Below are 13,827 nucleotides of genomic sequence, written 5' to 3'. Positions count from 1 at the left end.
TAAGATGTTAGGATACATATATCTTAAGTAACAAAGGTCTAAAACACAGTCCTTTATTCTTAACAAAATTTCATTGTTTCTATCCTCTTGAAATGCAGGTGAACAAATATACTTATACGGGCTGAGAAAGATTTCCAATACAAATTATTCTAAAACACTTTGCGAGGAGGAAAAAGATTTGTCCATTACAAATGATTGCATTGTAAATATTACTTAAATTTATTTCTGAAGGGGATAATTTATTAAAAGTCACAGAAAACCTCAATATTTATAAAATGATCATTACTGATTTGTTCATTTGAAGTGGAATGATTTCAACTGATATCAGTTTTAAAAATGCAACTTGAACTAATATGTATATTTAAAAGAAACTCATAATCTCCTTTTATGAAAGCTGAATAAAGGCTTGAATTCATTGCTCAGTTGCTTAAAAAATTATATATCTCATTCTTGCTAAGATGCCGTTTATGGTTTCAAATAAAAAAAATCAAACTATGATATACGCTAACTAAAATTGGTTCATTCTAATTGATCTAATATATGTCATTAATCTTGCAGTAAAAACAAACCACTTAAACTTTTAATTAAATAAGCACACAACTTAATTTACCCTCTTGCATATGCACATTCTCAGCTACTCTACTCTTTCTTCAGTTCTGTGCCAGCATCCCCCCACTTTCCCCAAACTGGAAAACAAACCAAACAAAAAAACATCCAATACTTAAAACATTTACAGAAAGGGCATGTTAGTTAAGAAGTATACTCAATCCACTACTAGAAAATCACTCATTAGCACCATCTGTAAAAGACTACATATTTTAATTACTGTTACTAACCATCAGCATTAAACAATAGTACAAAATATACATTAGTCAAGCAAGTTAAGAAAGTAACAAGTAGAAAAATAGAGACCCAACACACAAAAACTGATATGAGGTTCAAATTTTTAGAACCAGAGCTAACCTCATGATTTCACAATTATTTGGCTAAGATTATTTTTAAGGACTTATGTATTTAGTTCAACTCTTGATACTAATTCAAACTCTATTGGTTTCCTACTTAATCACTAGTTTGCACAACATGGTACTAATAGTGAAATGTTTTACTACTCCCTGCAAGATATATCTTTATAGGTTGTCAATTTTCCCCTTTCATTCCCATTAAGAACTAAATCAACATTAATAAGAACATTGAGAATTCTGGGGTAAGGTGAAACTTGGGAGAGGATTTGAATAATTCCGATAGCTATTCATCGTGCTTCATGTTGTAATAGATAAGTCATGCTCCATGATTCCACACTAAAAATACTTAGGTTTCTTACCATCATTATCCTGGGTCATGTGTATATTCCTTAAATTCGTATGACATCTACAAAGAAAAGTAGATATTTTGCCTAACAGAAGCTTTTGGAATCCTAAGACGGATAACAAAGAATCAGTTTCCAAGAAAAGTTGGCTTGATTTCAGGGACTTTATATCCTTTTCCACACCTGGGTTTAGGATTTGCTGAAAGCAAATCAATCGTTTATTCCTCTGAATTTAACCCATCCCAAGTGCATTTGTAACCACAGATCTTTAATAGTATTAGACAGAATTACTAGAACCTGTACAATTAACTTTAAAAATCTGAATTCTCAGTGTCAAAAATTAATTAAAATAAGGTAAGCCTATTTAAATTTTCAAAGAAATTCACTATTTTAAAGTGTAACAAGTAGCTAACTTAACCCAAAAAAGGTGGAAAAAACAGATTATCACAAAATTATTGTCATATTATTTGATAATTTTTACAAGCTGCTTTTTCATGATAGAAAAGAGAAAGGATTTTTCTTATGATCACTTGCAGCTCTCACCATTCTGACCTTTTATACCATCAGTGCCTTCCCCTCAAGTAGGATAATGTAAATGGAAGGATTTGTAAAGAGCTTAAAACAAAAACAAAATCAAAAACAAAACCCCTCAATAACTAACTAGCTTAAATTAAAATCTAGAGCACCCAAAGGACACAGTCATGCATTGTGAGGCAGCAGACCACAGAGCCAGAATGAATAAACACTTGTATAACTATCGATTTGTCACCAATGACTTGCATGACCATATGTCACTGAAGAGTTTATCTGAAATTTCAACTGCATCTTAGTTCTTGTTTCTAATTCAGTATTTTTTAAAAAATGGATTTTGTATAATTAAAAGTTGAAATCATAGAGGTGCCTTTTTCAATCCTATGTCATATACTAGAAATTTCCCTCTAGGGGAAAAATATTGCAAAAGCTTTTTTTTAAAAACACAAATGTTTCAAAAATTAAATAAAAATATATAATATTGGAAAAAAGATCAGGGATTTTTGTTTTATTTTTATAAAATTTCTTCCTTTCCCTCAATTATACTATTCAGAATTCATTCTTGGACGTATTAATAATGAAAAGAGATTCCTGAAACTGGTGAGAGAGATTAATTTACAATACAGGATATTTAGCAGCATTAAGTTTACACATTAATTTTGAAAAACTAGCATTTATACAATAAAACTGCAAAATTGTTTCACAATTATAATTTTATCTCGGAGTAAACTCACTTCAATCATGCAACAAGAAAAAATGCACATACTTAAGTGTCACTGTGGATTACATGGCTGTAGATAGGAGCACCTTGTCCTTCTCCTGAAACCACCCCCATCACCACAGGTATTCCACAGTTTGAAGCAGAAAAGTCATAGGACTAAGCCTAGAGAGTGTCTATGTGTACCTGCCTACTCACAGAAAAGCAACTGACATTATTAACAACTGTCATTTATTTATTCCTGGCAAACTAGCATTTCAAAGTACTATTTTAAATTAGCTTTAAAAGGGGGGAAAAAAGGAAGAAGAAATCAAATTCTTGTTATAATCTCTTTGTAAAAAATTTCTGGAACATTTTTCAAACAATATTTAGAAAATGGTATGAAAAAGATTTACTGTTTTCAAGTCCTTGAAGCTTAAGATATATTTGATAACCAAAACAGCAGGCCATGGAGAACAGTTTCAGCCAACTGTGGCGTACAATGGCACATTTACAGAATTTTAAATATTTCTTTTAATAATTGATGTAGTCATTTTGAATCATTCTGCATAGGATATCAGGTGTGAGCAGATTGCATTAACGTTGCTTAAACATTTCAACTTGTCAGTATGGCCAACTCGATTTCGGAAATATTTGCAGTATTTTCCCATCGAAACAGTAATAAAGGCAAAATAAATATATGCCACTACTTTATAATCACCGCACATTAATGAATATTTTATGTCTTTTTAAATCTCCCTGTTTAATTTTAAAGGGTGAAATTAAGTCTCCTCCCTGCAATATGCCAATTATCTGTAAATCAAACAATAACTTGGCCATTATGCTCCTTTTTGTTAATATAAGAGAAGCTAATTTGAAAACACTGAATGGCATTTTTAGGCTACCTGCTTAATAGTCCTTTCTGCCCTCTTGTGGGAGAAAGTTGAAACACACCACAATTATAGAAACTAGCAATGTAAGGGAAAAAAAGCAAATTTTTGGCTATAAATATCAATCAGAAAGAAACAGAAAGTCTATATTTATCCATCATGCATTATACTATTCTTCAATTCAAAAATTTAATCAAGAATAGAATGAATTTACCTCTTATCTTTGCTTTGTGGATTAAATTGGAGTTATTCTAAATTAAATTGTCTTATTCAATTATACTCACATATATAATTTAGCTTTTACTACCATGAAGATCCTACAATAACTCCAAGATAGAACCATAGCAAAACATTATTTCTACTGTAAAAACAAAAATTATTCTTCAAAGAATTAAAATGTTAAATTTAGGGAATAAAATATCCATTAAGGATGTTAAAAACAAAACATCAATTTACACATATTTAAAATCCTGAAAAAAATCCAGAAAAAAAAATCAAATAACCCAAACCTATGATTCAATTTAGAAGTCAGATTAGAAAAAATTTTAAAGACTTTAGTTACTAGTCAACAAACTATTCGAGTGATCAGTGAAGAAAATAAACTTAAAGCAATGAGTTATTTATGCCAAATTCAGATGTTGAAATTCCTTGACAAAATATGAAAAAAGGAAACCATTAACAGTCTAGCCATTACTGAAACAATTCACATACTTTTGGGGAAAAAATGATTAGGGTAAAGATGACTTGTTCTTTCAAGATGACATTAGCAATTATTTTAAGCAATATAGTCTAAGAAAAAAATTGAAATAATCCAAGATTAAGCATGATTAATTTTCTCTGAAAAGATTAGTAGACAAATGATTGTTGCCTTCATAATATGAGGGTAATATCACATAGTCACCATTTCAATGCTTCTAAACACAAGTCCTGTCATAGCCTTAAACACTGTTTTTGCCCATGGAGATAAATTACTAGCTTTTAGGTGGGTGGGGCCCAAGGCATACCAAGAAGATACCTTTTCTTTCTTGGGGGAGGTTTTTTTTTTGAAACAGTGGCCCTGGTTAGCCCTGTTGAAGAAAATATTGACACTATCCACTCTTCTCAGATAATCTAAGTTAAATGACAATTTCTAATAGCATTTTAAGCATACTGCCCAAGGCTGGGATTGATTTGCTTAAGAAAAGTCTCCTCAAATTCCCCTTAGAAACAGGCAGACTACACAATATAAATAATATATTTGACAGTGACCTTTCCAATAAATTATAAGCATCCTCCAAAATTAATATTGTCAACAATGTCCAAATTAATATTTTGAATTACTATAAAACTATGAGATATATTACATAATAATGAGTTATTTTTAAGCAGGGTTTTAAGTTGACTAGTGTGAGAATTATCAAGAGCTCCCATTTACAATATCTATCTTTCTAGGTCAAGTCATTTAGTATATCTACAGTAATCACTGATGCTCCAGTTAATTAAAATTAAGAACCCAATAATGAAACATAAAGAGAGTTTCCACTCAGAACAGATAAGCCCTCTTTAACAGGGTCAACATTAGCTATAATGAGCTACCTTTATTCCTTAGCTGTGAGACATAACTCACCTCTTGAATAGTACTGCTTCCTGAGAAGTTCAGGTTGTACTCCCGCTGGACTTCTCGGTGGGTGATGATCAGCATGAAGTTTTGATTTAATGACTCCTGCAGGGCACTGAAAGGGTTGAAAGAAAAACAGGGAACTCAGAGATGAACAAGTTCTAGCTTGCTTTACAGCTGGCTGCAAAAACCCCAGGAGTACCCTAACCTCCACACAGGCATGTCCAGGCCCAATGTTATCATATTTTCAGCTCCTAAAGGCAAGAGAGCGTGCTGAGACAACCAAGGGGAGCTAACCTGTTAACTCCTTCTCTACCAAGGTGTTTTTAAACTTCAATTCTAAATACTTTGCATACATAAGAATTTTCCACAAGTCATATGCTATTGTCTACATATGAATTTCCTCCAAGACAACCAATCATCAATTATATCAAATTCCAACCATGCTATTAAAATATATACCCAAAGACTCTGGTTCAATTCCAAGTGAAATAGCTGTTCTGGAATAACGGAAGTATGAAACTAGTGTTTATGCTCATGAATGTGGCACAAGAATAGAAATATGGTTTCCAACGAAATTCAGAAATTCTATAGAATTCAAAATTCTATTAAAATCTACACAACTTTAGTTGCTATACCAAAATTCCTTCAAAATAATTGTGGTTTCACTTAGGACTCAATAATATACAGAATTCAGAAATTAGAGAATTCAGAGCAACATTTTTTAACCCAATGACAAAGTTCTAACATGTTAGAAACATGTCAGAACCATGAAGAGTATATGAAATTCGCCACACAAATTAAGAAACATAAGTCATGGTTCTATTTTCATGTCAATAATAAGAAACACTGTTTTCATCAGTACTGAAAATAAAAATCTATCACTACTAGTCTGAATAATCTGTACTGCCTTCCTATAATTTTGCCATGCCATGCCTGATACCATAGGAAATGGCGTCAGGAAAAAATTTTGGGTGTGCTACACAATTCTGGCCTTCATCACTCTTCCTTTGCCAATCTGTAACTATGTGATAAATATATATACAACATGAAGATTAAAATTAGGCAACTAATCTGTCTGTCCTGTTGTCTCCCATAGAGTTCACAGGTTAATTACAAACTAAAAACACCTGGGAAGTACCAATGTATATCATGAAATAATATTGATCAAAATCAAAGGAAATTATACCCAACTAAAATAGAGTTTCTTGAAGCAAAGACCTTTGTCATTTTATCCTTAGCACTTAAGCATAATGTCTGGTATACTGCAAATAAATATTTATTGAATAATGAATAAACTGTGAATTCTCAGAAGTCAAGAGTCTTATTCATCTTTGCATCTCATGCAGCAATGTTACATTCTGAAAAACTACCATGGGAGTTAAGATTTTGATTCATTTACTTATCAACATTAACTCGATGTCTTGCATTATTCCAGGTGCTAAGGAAACCAACCCAAATAATACACAATTCCTATACATGAAAAACTCATAGTCTAACAGGGGTAGACAAATATATAAACAATTATAATATAATAAGTACAAATGAGAAATTGAAAAAACAAAAATACAATGGACTGAGAAGAAAGTGCTTAACTCTGCCTCAGTGTGAGGGGACAAGAATCAGGGGAAAGCTTCAGAGGAAAAAATATGTAAGTTGAAATATGAGGGTTAAATAGGACCGAGAGTTTATCACTTGGGAGAAATAAAATTTTTGTTTTGTTTTATTTGGGGAAGGGAAATGGGTGGCACTTTTTAGACAAGAAAATAACAAGTGGAAGAACATGACATGTTCACGCACTTATTGAGCACCTACCTACGTTCATGACACTGTTCTAGTTGCTAGGGATACAGCGGTAAACAAGAGAAACATGGTCCCTGCTTTCATGAGACTTATATTCTAGTAAAGGAGACAAACAATGATCAGGTAAATGAATAAATAATTTTAGAGACTATGAAGTGCTGTGAAGAAGATAAAACAGGATTATAAAATAAAAGGTAACAGAGGAGCATGGTGAAGGGAATTACTTTCAACAGAATAGTTGGGGAAGATATCTTGGAGGAAGTGACACACATAAATTGAGGCTAGTATGACAACAAAGAGATAATAGAGGTCTGATTATGTAGGTCCTTGTAGTAATTGCAAAGGAAAGCCACTGGAGGGTTTTATAACAGGAAATGGTAAGATCTGCCTTGTATTTTCATTTATACAAGATTACTCTGGCTGCTCTGGAAACAGTGAGCGAAGACTGGAGGTAGGGAAAGGAGATAGACTAGCCCAGGCTAGAAGTGACGGTAGTTTGGACTACAGTGGTAGAGGCAGAAATGGTGAGGAGTTGTCAAGTTCAGAGTACATTTTAGAGGTGGAACTCAGACAATTTATTGATGGAGTATGAGAGAATAACATAATCCTAAGGTTTACGAACTGAGTAAATAGAACGATGGAATTACATTTAACAAGGAAAAGTAGAATAGGAATGGGATGAGTGGGGAAACTGGAAGTGAAGTTTTGGATGTTAAAGTTTGAAATGCCTATTAGACATCCAAAAAGAAATGTCGGCCAGGCACACCTATAATCCCAGCACTTTGGGAGGCTGAAGAGGGAGGATTGCTTGAGGCCAGGAGTTTGAGATCAGCCTAAGCAACATAGTGAGATCTTATCTCTACAAAATATTTAAAAAAAAAAAAAAACCAGCTGGGCATGGTGGTGCATGCCTATAGTCCCAGCTACTTGGGAGGCTGAGGCAGAAGGATTGCTTGCACCCAGGAGTTTGAGGTTGCAGTGAGCTATGATGACACCACTGCACTCTAGCCTGGGCAACAGAGTGAGACCTTGTCTCAAAAAACAAAAAACAAACAAAAACAACTTTTTTTTAATTTTTAAAAAATTAAAAAGAAAAATGTCATGTACAGTCAAATATAAGAGTCAAAGGTCATGTAAGAGAGCTAGAGCAGGAGAGTTGATAGCACATAGTCAGTATTTAGACTTTGTGGCCAAAAGAAAGTCACCTAGGAAAACAGGTGACCTAGAGAAAAGGAGAGAGGCCAAGATGGAGCCCCAGGGCATTCCAATCATTTGAAATCAAGCAGAGGAAGAGTCAGTTTAAAGGAGACTGATAAATGATCAGTGAGAGAAAAGAAAAATCAAGAAAGTCTACTATAAGGAAGCCTAAAGAAATAACTGTTTCAACCAGAAGGGCAGGATCAATTATGACAAATGCTACTGAAACATTAAAGGCAGTAAAGCTCAGTGTGACTACAGTGAAGGGTGTGTGAGAGAAGTGTATTGGGAAATGACACTCAACCAATAGGATGGGTCAATATTCAATATATGTATAGTAAATTAATTTGGGGTCAGAAGTGGCAAGTAATGGAAAGCCTACTTGAAGTATCAAGGCCCTTCATAAGTAGACCTATTTTACAACTATTCTCCAAATTTGGCTTTTGCTCTAGAGCTTGGCTGACATTCCCTTATGTCAAAAACATCACACCACGTTCGCTTCAATCTCTGTTCATGTTGTTCTCATCCTCCATTCCTTTGCCCCCTCCAAATACTATACAGCTTTCAGACCACCATTCAGGCCTACCACTTGTATGTACTATTGAGCTCTTCTTCTCCTCTGTATTCTTATATCACATATTTCAATACTTAATTATAGCATGTCTTGTATAGTTTGCTTTGTTTCATGTGTAGATGCCCTGAATCAAAGACTATAAGCTTTTTGAGGGTAAATATCTGATTATTCATCAGTACATCCCTTGGCATCTAGCACACTAGAAGGAGATTCAATTCAATCTTTTAAGACTTAAATAGTTCTACATATTCTGAACTGCATAAAAAACTACTGATTCCCATTTTTTGAGCCTACATGTGAAATATCATTTTATTTATAAAACTGTGGTTCAGAAAGATCAACTGTCCAAGGTCATAAAGCTATAGAGAAATGGAACCTACTTTCTAACCTATATTTGATTCCATGTTCTTTACATCTTAGCATCCTATCTCCTAAGAGGATAGGCTACTTGGGAAATACAAAGATGAGTAAGACTCCTGCCTGCTAGAATTTCACCATTCATTCATTCATTCATTCTTAATTGATTCCTATTATTTGTAATAATATAGGAATAAAAGACATAACCACTGACCTCAAGAGTATTCAGAGAGGTTCAAACAATTAGATGTAAAGATTGTGAAGAAGGGAGAATATGTGGAAGTACTATGAGGAAGACTGGATAATGATTTCATAAACATATATGGAGGATGATTTCACACATAGAATAATCTGAACAGAAATGGAGATTGGAGAATATAAGGAAAGATGTAGAAAGCAAAGAGGAAGCTGTATAAGGGGATGTGAAGAAGGGTTTGTAATAGAGAAAACCTGAAAAATACTAAGGACCTACATTATGGAGGGCTTCAAATACTAGGCTAAAGAGCTCAGAGTTTTAGAAGTCCTCATTATTATACAGATCCTCCTTTATCTTTACATATGAATCTATGCATATGTTTAATATATTTAGTGCTTGCCTTTATGCAATTTCTTAGATGTTTCTTGATCTTGACTGGCAGACTTATGCAATAACTTTGCAGACAGGTTTGCCAGGACCAGCACTGACTACTTTAGAAGCACACCAATTTAGTCTAGGTTTGTTAATACAATTCCTGGATAGCTGTGGAAGAAGGTAAGTTGGCAAGAAAAGTATTTATGGCTTTAAACTGCCTGGAAGTCATAAAGCCATATTTGAATCCCTGTTCCACTACTTGCTTGTTTGACCTTGACAAGTCAATCATTCATTCTTTCAATAGTATTTACTGGGTGTCAACCATATACAAGACCCTATTTTAGGCACTTGACTATTCTGCACATTCTCGGGAAAAGAATAATAATCCTTTCTTCATAGAGCTACTTTTAAATTTTTAAAAAGTCAAGTGGGATTTTTTCTTTTTGAGAGAATCTCAGTGCAAGTGGGAATTTTTATTGAACATAAGTTGTAAGGTGACCTATTACAACTTACTGAAAATAGAACAATTTTTAGGGGTAATCTATACTTTAAAATTTTACAATGACAGTCAAACTTCAACAAAGGATCTATGGTACTTTTGTGACAGTTATTTTTCATGTTTTAATTCTGTTTCCCCACAGGAGTCCACAGAGAATAAAACCTTTTTTGATCACTGAACATAACTGCATATTGTGCCTAATGTTATCTAGACTAACGGTTATTGGGACTCAGAAAACAGTGCTCCAAAATGAAAGCCTTCGAAGCAGCCTTCCAAAACTGAAGCAAAATTTTTCTCTGATCTTCTCCTGTCCTCTCAGTCCCATTCTCCCCTGAGACTAGCCATAGAAACTAGAATCCCTCTTCCCCAAGGCTAGTCATAAAAACAAGAACCTCTTTTCCTGAAGGCCAGCCATAAAACCTAAAATTATTCTGTGTAAAAACTGGCCATAAAGAAATTATCTGACCTACCTTGTTTGACTATAGGTCATAAGAGCCACCGCCCCCCTATTCCAGAGAGGGCCCTGCCCCACATCCAGAAGGAAGAAATACGTGCTCAGAGAGACCCAAAACAATCTAGACAGATAAGCTTTGCTGGGTTTCCCCACTCAGTCTATTACCATTAGATCATACCCTCTGTGTCCAATCTTATTTCTACATGGCTATCTACAATTTGTTGATCCTGAGTATAAAAATGGACAATTTTCACTGTATCTTTGGATCTTTATTGTGAAGGCTCCAATGTATACGTATTAAATAAATTTGTATACCTTTTCTCCTATTAATCAGTCTGCCTCATGTCAGTGATTTTCAGCAAATCCTTAGAGGGCCAACGGCATTGGTCCCTACATAGTGTTTTTTGTTTGTTTCTTTGTTTTTTAAGGCAGAGTCTTGCTCTGTTGCCTAGGCTAGAGTGCCTGGGCATCAGCTAGCTCACAGCAACCTCAAACTCCTGGGCTCAAGTGATCCTCCTGCCTCAGCCTCCCAAGTAGCTGGGACTAGAGGCACGTGCCACCACACCCAGCTAATTTTTTTCTATTAATATTTTTAGTAGAGACAGGGTTTCACTCTTGCTCAGGCTGGTCTCGAACTCCTGACCTCAAGTGATCCTCCCACCTCAGCCTCCCAGAGTACTAGGATTACAGGCATGAGCCACTGCACCCAGCCTATTTGTTTTGTTTTTTTAAACACAGGTCTTATTTGGGATTGATCTACCATATTCATGCTCCTCATGAGAATAGTTTGTTTACAAGAGTCTGCTGAGAGTATTATCTTTGACATCAGACTCTAGCATGACTCATTCATTTAGCCATTAATAATAATGACTAGCCTTTAACAAATGCTACTATGTATCAGACATTAAGAGATTCATGCCAACTTTATGAAGTTATTATATTATCATCATTTCCATTTTACAGATAAGGAAACTGATATTAAGTTACTTGCTTAACGTCACACAAAAATTAAACAGCAGTGATCCAGGTCTAACTTTAGAGATTACACTCTTATGATTTACCCTCCAAGTATCAAGGAAGTGAACCCAGTAAGATCACATTTCTACCTTCCTTGGGTTTACTGAGGGATGGGCAAATAAGCAAATAAAATTCACATATGGTACCATGTGCTAAGACCTCTAATACTGATTTTTCCTAAGATGCTATGGAAACACAGAATACTTAAATTAGACCAAGGACACTTTCTACAGAAGCTAGCATGTAAACTGAGTGAGTTTCGTTTGTTCTGTGATGATTTGGGGAGGACAGGGTGATGGGGAAGTCTGTAAGAAATTTGCCACGGTGATCTGTATAATTTGCAAAGACTTTATTGCTAAAGTGTTATCTAGGCAAATTGATTCTAGCTGCTGAAGCTAATAATGAGTTGAGTGAGTCCTCATTTGCTGCATCCAGGAGGAATTTTCTCCCTAACAGTGCCGTCTCATTGTTGGTTAGGATAGTTAGCCATGGTTAAGCCATCTGTGAGCAGTCTCTCTTTTACCTTCAAGATGCAAAGTCATTGTGACTTTAACTTTTGATATTGAGAGTCTAAGGATAATTGTCAATCAAAACAGTTGAGAAATAATGAAACTTTTTTAATGACATGTTTCTCTTCAATTAGAGGGAGAATAAAAGAGCAAGCAAATGTTGAAACTTTTTAAAAGCAGTTTGAATTTTAACTCAAAACAAGAAATAGTTTTGATAGAATATACTTTCTCTCCTCACTGGTTTTTATTTTTTTCTCCATTATGATTTTTCTCTCAATTGAAATATTTGCATTTGTCAACAAGGACATGGTTTGGTTTTCTACAAATAGAAAAGGGACTTTAAAACTAGCAGTCCTTGCTCTACCCTCAGATATAGACTGAAATTAATGTTTAAAATGTAATCAGAATAATATACATTGTCTCTAGACTCTGAGCTAGTGTCTATTTGCAATAAAATAAAATAAAAATGCATTATTAAGCACCTATTAGGCAAAGTGCTAGATGTTTTCACATACATTACCTCCTAACTCCCCTAACTAGTTTACTGATTTTAAAATTTGGGTGGGGGGATTGTAACAGAGGGAACCATAAAAATATATACAGATAACCATTTCCCTAAAGTCCTCAGTACTATAACTAAGCATTAATACCTAAGCCACTAACACAGTTCTAGAAATAGTTCAAGTAAAACTCCTTTTCTCTCTCTCTTTTTCTACAAGTCTTGGACTTCCAAAACTCTTTCATGAGCAAAATGTCCATCCATCTATGCCTGGTGAGACTCATTCCAATTTAACTATGAATATTTATCACGAACAGAGAAGTTATCTGTGAAATATCTGCCTTCTAAGGAGTACCAATGTAATTTTAATCTACCAGCTTAGTTTATATACTTTGCATTCCCTTCCACATTTTTTTTAAAAGAGGAAAGTCATGTATAGCAAATTTTAACAAATAGACCCCAATAAATAAATTTGAAGCTCTAGAACAGGCATTTTTTTAAGTGTAAACATACAAAGCCATATATTATTAGCTTCCACATGTCAAAGTATTGATAAAATCAGCAACAACACCAAGAATAAATTTAACAGGTTTTATTGTTTTGACTGAGTTTATTTCACATTCAAAGAATACTTTAGCAACCCACATATGAGAAAGCACAGGGCTGTTTTAATACATATTGTCCGGAGCCTTGAGGCCCGGCTACAGCATTGCCTCTGACCTTGAGCACAGTAGTTTTCCACTCCACAAGCAGCAGCACAGTTATCTCCACTGTGGGAGGGACTGATGCTTCCCGCCTTGCTTAACGGTTGCTTTTTGTCTTTACCCCGCCTTCTCCTCTCCCGCCTTGCTGACCTATATAACCTGCCATTCAGCGTACAATAAACGAGACTTGATCAGACTCCTGTCTTGTCTCCATTTCTCGTGTCTCTTGTCCCCCCAATTCCCACTCCCTCTTCCAGGGTCCGCGTTGACAGTCCTGCGGGTCAGGACAACATATGACATAGTAATTTTTCAAGGTTAAGGCTGAATTACGGAAGTATTTAATAAAACAGGTGTTTTGAACCAAGAATAATAATAGTGATTTAAAGATTTCCACTCTAGCAATTCCTTGAATCCAGAATTCCCTCTTAAAGTCTTCAGGGGAGAGATTTGGCCAGGCTAACCCATAATCCACCTATTAAAACATTAATAGTACTAGGGCAAGCACTCACTATTTACAAAGTATAAAAACATCAAAATTAAACCACAAGATTAAGAAAGATAAATTCATATTTGGGCTTCAGGGCTGTTATGGATTGTTATGTATGTGTCCTCCCCCAAAATT

The 13,827-nt window shown here is 34.6% G+C and overlaps 1 protein-coding gene across 2 annotated transcripts in view; it reads right to left on the bottom strand.

Annotated features, from left to right (window-relative positions):
- FAF1 (Fas associated factor 1) overlaps nt 1-13,827 on the bottom strand; it is a 446,948-nt gene that overhangs the window by 246,127 nt on the left and 186,994 nt on the right. For both annotated transcript variants that reach the window (XR_006734185.1, XM_045548070.1), the window contains exon 7: nt 5,031-5,136. Coding sequence is in view for 1 of the 2 variants with exons in the window: in XM_045548070.1 (XP_045404026.1) it covers nt 5,031-5,136 (106 nt within the window). In the remaining variant the exon portion in view is untranslated. The remainder of the gene's footprint in view (nt 1-5,030; nt 5,137-13,827) is intronic.

The sequence above is a fragment of the Lemur catta genome, chromosome 3 (assembly GCF_020740605.2).
Source record: "Lemur catta isolate mLemCat1 chromosome 3, mLemCat1.pri, whole genome shotgun sequence".
Taxonomy (NCBI): Eukaryota; Metazoa; Chordata; class Mammalia; order Primates; family Lemuridae; genus Lemur; species Lemur catta.
The sequence above is the reverse complement of the archived record's forward strand: the minus strand, read 5'-3'. Positions and strand labels throughout refer to the sequence as shown.